Source organism: Parasteatoda tepidariorum, chromosome 9, assembly GCF_982258835.1.
Source record: "Parasteatoda tepidariorum strain Cologne lab strain chromosome 9, Ptep-v5.0, whole genome shotgun sequence".
Lineage (NCBI taxonomy): Eukaryota > Metazoa > Arthropoda > Arachnida > Araneae > Theridiidae > Parasteatoda > Parasteatoda tepidariorum.
Window position 1 is genome coordinate 851,040 of NC_141763.1, and position 8,755 is coordinate 859,794.

Genomic DNA, 8,755 nt, shown 5'->3' on the forward strand with positions numbered 1-8,755 from the left:
CATCATCTTACTGTATAATATATATATTTAATATATTTGTATCTGGCATGTCATTATTGTATTTTTCCTTAATTATTAATTTATCTCAATTTCACCACTATTCTAAATTTGGTGATACCAATTTATCCAATTTGTTCAAACCTCACATTTTGTGACCCTTTGGACCTATTGGGTTATTGTTTTCCCACGATAGCATTGTACAACCACTTTCCTTAATGATCACGTCCCCCTTAATTATTTACCTCTTATATATTTTCGGCCTTAATTTAATTATTACAAAGATCAATCATTTAACTAATATTAATCATGACTATATCCAAACCCAAATACTGGTACAATATATCGAATATTTCAATCTATCATTTTTTATACATGAGTAACTTTACTTTATACGCACCAATAATTTTTTTTTATTAAACTGTTACATACATATAAATAGAAAAAAAAAGTCATACCGTGGCAATTATCATCGGAAGAACACTCTTGCTTCTGCTTCATTAACTCTTGGCCAAATATGACTGACCCCAAAGAGCTGCATAGTTTTACTTAACATCAGCTACAATGGAGTCAATTATTTAGCAATTCATTTTTTGATGACTCAAAGGATGATACTTCACACACTATTCATGAGGAAAAAACGCTCTAGGATCTAAAAACATTTAAAGTAATTTCAAATAAACTTAATTATGTATTTTAAACTAAGTCAAAGAGCAAGCTTTGAGTTAAATAATATATATCTTACAGTTATAATATATACTGTCTCCATGCTTTAATATATACAAAACAACAAATGCAATAAAATATATACAAATAAAATTAATAAAGGATAATACAACAAAATAAAATATATACAAATAAAATATAATAAATGAATAATACAACAAAATATATACAATAAAATTGATTTTTTTTTAATAATTCTGTAAATTTATTAATGGGTTGCCAAAGTTGGCAAAAAAAGCAACAATGAAAAAGAATGTACCAACGACGGGCCAAAGTTTTCCCTTCAAAAATTTTATATGTTTTAATTCGTCTTATGACCCTTTCTACATGGATTCGGTGATTTGATACTACTCAAGAGAAAATTGAATTTTGTCCACTAAATGCGTAACAAGTTGGCAGCCTTTTTCTTCCAACTCTTTGCTTATCTTGAAGCCTTTATCTGCCAATATAAGGTCTTCTTTCTCTAATTTTTCCAGTAATTTAGATTTAAGGACTTATCAGAAATTGAGCCACCCCAGAGATCAGATATGAAGGAGATGGCACCGGAAGGAGTTATGCCAATTAAAGCTTTTAGGGTGTTAGTATTTTTATAATGACTAAAGGTCTGTTGTTGAAGAAGAGGACTAGATGGTTGTTGGATAGGAAATTCGGTGCAATCAATTATTACGCGACATTTAGGAAATCTTTTTAAAATTAAAGGCATACTTTTATTAACAGATTCACGAGAAGGCCAGATATCAACAGATTTTAATTTAGAAAAAATAATATGAGATTGATGGTTAATAATTTTAGAAACAGTTGTTTTGTTAATCTGAAATAGAATACATAAAAAGTTCTGGGATACACCAGTACGAAGATAAACAAGAAAAAGAAAAAACTGATTTATAGGAGACAGGTTATTAACATATTTCGTGCAGTTATTTAGGCAAAGGAATGAAAAAACAGTGTGAAAAATATTTCTAGAGAATCCGCTGACAGCTCTCATATGAACATCATCTGGAATGGCATCAACTCTGAAAAGGCTTGATGAAATTTTAATCTGAAGACTTTTTAGCTCTTCTTCCAGAGCCGTATTGACAGCCAACAAGGCAGACACAACATCACCTTCAGCCTGAGTTGCAATCTCTCTTGCTGGTGGCAAATCAACTTCAATACTACTTGTGGCTCCGTCATCTGGATCAATGTCCACACTTGTAGAAGGAGACCTTTTTGAGAGACAAAGATTAAATTTATTGAAATTATAAAAAAAACAAACATTAATTTTGTTGAAACAAAAAAAAGTGGTCACTCTTGTTTACAGTAATATAAATTTCTATTCTCTTATCTACAGCATTTATATCAAATCTTAACACTTATCTTGATAACAAGGATGCGACTGGCAAACAAAAAAGTTTAAAAACAAATTTTAAACTATGTAACCAACAAAATTATTGACTCAACCCATGCAGGATTCTGTTTAATATCATAAGATTCTTTTTTAGAGATGAAGATAAATTAAACACTTCAAGCATAATACAGAGCCAGTCATGCTTGACTTCAGTGTTTTACTGGTAACAGTGTCTTTATGATCAGTCCACAGGCTGACTGTAGAAAACAGAGTAACTATAACTAGAATGTGTTGTTAAGATAAATAATGACTGTATGGCATAATACAAAAAATTTTTTTTTATTATGCCACAGTTATTCTTTATCTTCAATGCTTGTATTCTACTTGAAATATTTCGGCAATATTTATCTTGAAGAAATTATTCACAATATTTTTCCATTTTCTCAGTTCCCTTTCTAAAATTCTTTAAAATTGAAAGAGAGAAAAAGGAAAAGATTTTTGCTGTTACATAAAAAAACAATGCATAGGTAGAAAAATATGCATTATATGCATGCAAAAATAAACCTACTTCCCATTATATACTAATACTATCAACAAAAAAATGAGATAAAGTAAGAATTCACGATTGAATCCAGCTTTGAATATGTGGTTTATCAAAAAATAAAAAAAATCCAGTTTTGAAGGGAAATTTTTTAATGAATATATTTCTACTTATAACAAATGAATATTATATTCCAAAAAAAAAACATTTATTAAATGATCATTTTAAAATTAAATGCATACATCACTATCAGAGTTGTGATGGTTCCGACAATAGAGCATACCTGACAACATTGGGGAAATAAAATAACGGAGATTTTACTAACCGATCCTATTTACAACTACTGAGATTCAACTCTGTAGCCTTGTAATTTTGAACCAAATCCAGAAGATAATGGAACTCCTGGATTAAGTATTGGGAGAAATTTGCTTTGTGGAGTGTTCCTTTTATGGAACTAATCCGCATTTGAGTTACACAAAGATGAAAACCTTACACAATTAGCCTGACAGCAAGGGGACTATAATCTATGGTCCATCTACCACTAGGAACATTTCATGTCAGGACTGCGGTCAGTACAAGCTGGTTGCAGAATTCGTATCGACCAATCATCGCTGGGATTCGAACTCGGTTCACCCCATTGAAAGGCGAATGCTCTATCCCCTGGGCCATCACACCTCAACTTAAACAATTAACACTCAACATACTGCAATACTGGCTATAGCAATATTTGTTGAGGAATAAAAAGAAGTATTTTTTCCACCAATGGATATTTTATCAACATTACTTTTCTTTTTTGTATTTCTTCAACAACTACAGAGACATTCGTGAATATACAGGTAACCAGGAAATAGTCATAAAATACAGGAGACTTCATTAAAAAACAGGAGACTTGGCAGGTATGATAGAGTGTTCGCCTTCCGATGAGGAAACTCCTATATTACTGCAACACTGATACTAAACTAAAATTATTTTATTAATTAAGCATTCATGTGTTTTTACTCACTGAAACTGATATAAGGTTCGTTTCTTGTCACACTTTGGGGGAATGAAACTGAACTTTGTAGGTACAGCCTCTTTTTTTATTACTCTTCTTCCTAAACATAAATATAGGAAAATTATTCAAGTGATGTAACAATTATGCTGAATAGTAGATGAGATAAGAAAATACATGAATTATAAATAAACAATAAAATAAATGAATTTTTTCAACTAATAACATTAAGAACCGATTATTAATGAGTAAAACAAATGTTGTACATTACTTTCATCTACATTGATTACTTTCCTTTAGATTGAAATGAGTAGCAAAATAAATATTGTAGCGCAGCTTTTACTAAGTCAAAATTTTTAAAAACTTTTTTTAATGAATTATTTACACGTTTTTTTTAATCGGAATATCAATAACAATTAGGAAAAATACTAACAAAATGTTTTTTTTAAAAATAACTTAACCTGTTCCTTGCAGATATTCAAAACAATCATTTTCAAAATGCTCCGAACAGATTTTGCTGTATTTATTTGGCACAAAGCCAATCCTCTTGATTTTTGCTAGCCACATAGACAATAGAGTCTCATCATTTAATGGAAATTTATGAAAAGAAACCTTCTTCACTCCAGTTTATAAGAATTATTGGAGCAATCATACGCAACACAAGCACATGGCATCTTGGATACTGAGTTAGCTGGAAATAACAATGAAAACAATATATCATATAAGAATAAATGTACAAATACAAGTAAAAAGGTGCAACATTTAATAAACACAAATCTGTAACAAAATTTATCACTAGTACTGATTATGCCAGGGGTTTACTAGTTTTGTAAATATTTATGATGCAATATACTCAATAATTTAAACAAAAAAAAGTAAATAAGTAAAGTACCTAATAATAAAAATACAAATAAAAGAATTAGATTAAAAGACACGGGTAAACATTTATTCTTTGTTGAAAGAGCATCAATATTATAATTCTTAAAAACACAATCCAAGAATATAACTCCGATTAGCTAAACAAACATATAAAAATCAATCAAAATAAAATACTCTTCATTTAAATAACAATAAAAGAGAAGTTTACAGAAGATAGCTACCCAACAATACTATCACTTAAACTAATAGAGCTACAGAAAGGATCTATTTAATATCCCTTTGAAATAATTCAACCACATCGAACACACTTCTAAACTGGAAGATTATAAAATAAAAAAGAATTTGCACTACATTTATGAAACAGTAAGTACTTCAGATTATTGTGATAAGTGACCATAAGACACTGAATTTTCACAACTGCTCATTTACATTTAAAAAAGTATATTTTAAAATAGATAAAATAAAGACAATTAGTTTCAAATTTATTCACTAAATACAAGAACTTTTACTGAGAAAGAATTTCGATAATGTCGTTTGTGTTCATGCCAACTCATCGAACAGCAGCTTGAATGGGTATTTAATTAATAAAACAATGAGTAATTCACATTTATAAGATAAGTGACAATTCCTATCGCACTTTATTAATAAAATAATGAAATAATTTTCATTAAAATAGTGAAAAATAACTACAAAACACTCCAGTTTCTCACGTTGTCAGAAGAGAAAAAAACTTTTAATTTAATTAATAAACTGAGTTTTAAATTTAGTTACTAAAAACATTAACTTACTAAGATGGAACAACAAAATCAATTATTAATCAAAAATCGAATATCAATAACTTTTCTTTATAATGCAATAAAATCTGGCGAGCAGCTATTTAAACAATCGAACACTTCGTTTGTTTATTTGTGGCTTGAAGTTAGGCTCGCAGAAAATGCCGTTCATGGGTTAAATTTAGTAGGAATAACACAACCTGTGACGTAGGCTATATTATACCCAATTGAATGTATGGTTTAGTGGCATTGTCATGTTTAAGAGAAATATTTTTGCATCACTCTAAGTCTAGTTAATTTATGTTTAGTAGTGCATTGCATTCAAGAAAAGGATGCAATGGGCACTTTAAGAATTTTTTTTTTAATTGTGGAATTTTTTTCTTCTTAATTTGAGTAAATTTTGTCGACAAATTGTATTTAGAAGACCTTTTAAGTTTAACTGCAAAAAGTTCTTGCTAACGCCAGAGACTTCTTTAAAAATAATTAAATTTCCAAGTTTTTGAGTACGATGTCCTTTCCTTTGCAAAATTGGCTGCAATCTTTATTCCCTTATGACTTGAGGTTTTTTGTTAATCTTGCAGACACTTATATGGTGTGGCTTGTGGAAGGGATGACAGGGAGTTTCTAAGTAACTTCTTCAAAGGTACTATTGTTTCATTAAATGCAATTGTGTTGTGAAATAGTGGCCAGTTTACTTGCGATTACTATTAATATGGGTGCATAAGTTATTTTATACAACGTGTCTATATTTTTCAAGTGGGAAATTCATTTTACATAATTTTTTTTGGCGTGTTATTGACAAAATCGTCCTTTTTTGTACTTAAAATTTAAACACTTGTAACATGTTAATAAATTTTTTAAGGCTATCTCATTTTATACCCCATCTTCCTATTTATGTATCTACAAAACCTAAAATTTAAAAAGTATAAGGTTTTGAGATGCGAACATATTTCAGTTTCAAATTATTTTTTGTTTTAGGTATAAATAAATACGTATTTTTACAGATTTATAAAATCATTCCTTGCTTTTGGAGATTGATATAGTACCATAATTTGCTGTTTGAAAAATACATTTACCTATTATCCATTTGTATATAGTACTTCTCTCAACAATTAAGCACATAGAAGTTTGCTTTATGAGTGCTGACGAATTGAATTTCAGACAAATTGATAAAATTTATTAGCTGTTCTATTTCAATTACTGGCGAACGAGCATAGAGATATACGAAAGCAATTTGAGGGTTGTTGAGGGAGAGTGAGCAGAGTGCGGTAGATGTCTATTTATACCATAAAATAACTACAATTATAATTAAATTATGCACTTATCTAATCATGTTAAGGTGTAATAGCGTTCTCTCTCTATATATTTTTTATTTTAGTAAAATTATTTTTTAACATTTTCTGCATATTATGTGATCCAAGAAGAAAAAATAATTTTAGTCCATTATGACAACAACTAATATAAATTTTATATCATCTCTAACGGTAAATTTAAAATTGACGTCAAAATTATTGAAAAATTACATTAATTGTTTTTATAATGGAAGACTTGAAAAATCACTTTAATTTCTTAATTCATTGTAGGCGCATGAAACTTTATCTTTAATTATTACCTTTAAAAAAAATTTCCTCCCTCAACAAAATTTTATGTTTACTTTCAAGAAATCCGCAAAGAGTTAGCTGCTGAGTGCGAATTATATGACTTGCATATAAAAACCTACGCTACTACCAGTACTGAGGCTATCCAGATACTGGCGGGGGTGGTTCCAATAACACTTAAAGTTATAGAGGATGTTTATACCAAGAGGGTGAGATGGGGATGGCGATTACAAGATCTAATGCATGTACTACCTCCCGATTTCGACAACACCTTGAATTTTGATACGCCGCCCCGGGAGCACCCATCTCTTTATCGCTCCTTGCCCTGGGGATATTGTTCCCCTAGTAACCAGGGGGTGGAGATCTATACTGATGGCTCTCGGATGGAGGTAGACACACCTGGAATTTTCCATGCGTCACATGCAATGATTGTTAAACAGGATGGTATTACTATTTTTAAATCCTCCACCAGAGTCACAGACAATACTAATATCTTTATCGCAGAGAGATCCGCCTTTATCTGGATCAATGATATCAATAGCGCTACCATTTTTTCAGACTCGTTGTCCTCCCTCCAGGCCCTGGCTGACCCAGAACCAATTTCAAAACTGATTGAAAATATTAAAACATATTGGCACAGAGGTATTACAATGAATTGTGTTAAAGCCCACGTGGGGATCCAGGGCAATGAGGAGGCCGACGAAGCAGCTAAGGAGGCCATTGGCTCCGAGATTATAGATCTCCAAGTTCTGAGGATCCCTAGGCAAGCAAAGACCGAAATCAAGCGGATTCTAATGGCAAGGTGGCAGTACAATTGGTACAATTCTAATAAGGGCCGGCAGACTTTTAAGTTTATTAAGACCCCGTCAACTACAAGAATTCAATCAAATTTCTACTTAAATCAATACCTGACGGGGCACGGAGTGTTCGGGACCAACCAGAGGAAGTTTTTCAATAAGGATGATAAATGTAACAATTGCGATCAACCCCAAACAGTAGAACATCTTCTATATCACTGTTCTCGGTTCCGAGCACTCCGACAACAACACTTCCTCTAGAAGAACGAGCATCAAATTTTTGCCAGTATCATTTGCCGTAATATCATTAAACAAATTATTAAAACTACGCTCGAGGAGGTGTTGGTCCAAAATAATAATAACAACTTTTAATGTCTTTTAATCTTGTTATTGATTGTCGCCTTGCCAAACTCCCTTTTATCTGGACCACTTGCCCATTTTTACCAACTTTACCATTTTACTACTTTACCATCTTATTATAACTGTCTTGTTTTTAGTCTGCTTTGTCATGTTTACAGGTTTTGTTTGTTTTAAACTGTATTTTTACTTTTTTTTTACTCCTGTTTTATTGTAATGTCTTTTAAGTCATGTACCTCAGATTTTATACTGTTCTTCGGCACCCCTGTGCGTTTTTGCCTTCGGAGCGTGTTTACTTTTATCCTGTTGCAGATTTTAAATGCTTTACCATTTTTTAAAATTGGTTTTACATATTGTGTCAGCTGGTCTGACTAATGGTTTTACCCTTGTCCTTTTAGCTAATGATAAGTTGATTGATTTTAATTCCAAATTTTAAACATTGGTGGTGGTTTTTTTTACATTGTACTACTGTAAGTTTTTTTTGTTGTACTTTTGTCTCCAGCTCGTCAACTTTTTCAATGTTTAATCACTCTGGTGTCACCTTTGCTTGATAGTTGTCGCATTTGTAGAACCCTGTCGAGCAATGTCTCTTTGTTACTTTTACCCCAGCTATACTGGTGCTCAGGGTATGTATTATTTTATACCTTCCTCTAACTGTCACTATCCTTGCCAAAGGCAAAATGCTATGTAAAATAGGACAATTTTTTAAGGCTATAAGGGTCTGTTGACCTGCCATATAAGGATCTGTTGACCTGATATTTTTAAACAT

The 8,755-nt window shown here is 31.1% G+C and overlaps 1 protein-coding gene and 1 pseudogene across 1 annotated transcript; one reads left to right on the forward strand and one right to left on the reverse strand.

Moving 5' to 3' along the window:
* Nucleotides 1-552: 552 nt before the first annotated feature.
* On the reverse strand, nt 553-3,627 carry LOC147803214 (uncharacterized; annotated as a pseudogene).
* A 3,444-nt stretch (nt 3,628-7,071) lies between these two features.
* On the forward strand, nt 7,072-7,890 carry LOC147803215 (uncharacterized). Its single transcript, XM_087150473.1, has one exon. It carries the CDS (start codon nt 7,072-7,074, stop codon nt 7,888-7,890), a length of 819 nt encoding a protein of 272 aa, XP_087006599.1.
* The last annotated feature ends 865 nt before the right edge of the window (nt 7,891-8,755 follow it).

Coding starts and splice junctions, on each gene's coding strand:
- LOC147803215 (XM_087150473.1), top strand. CDS start 7,072: ATGCATGTACTACCTCCCGATTTCGACAACACCTTGAATTTTGATACG.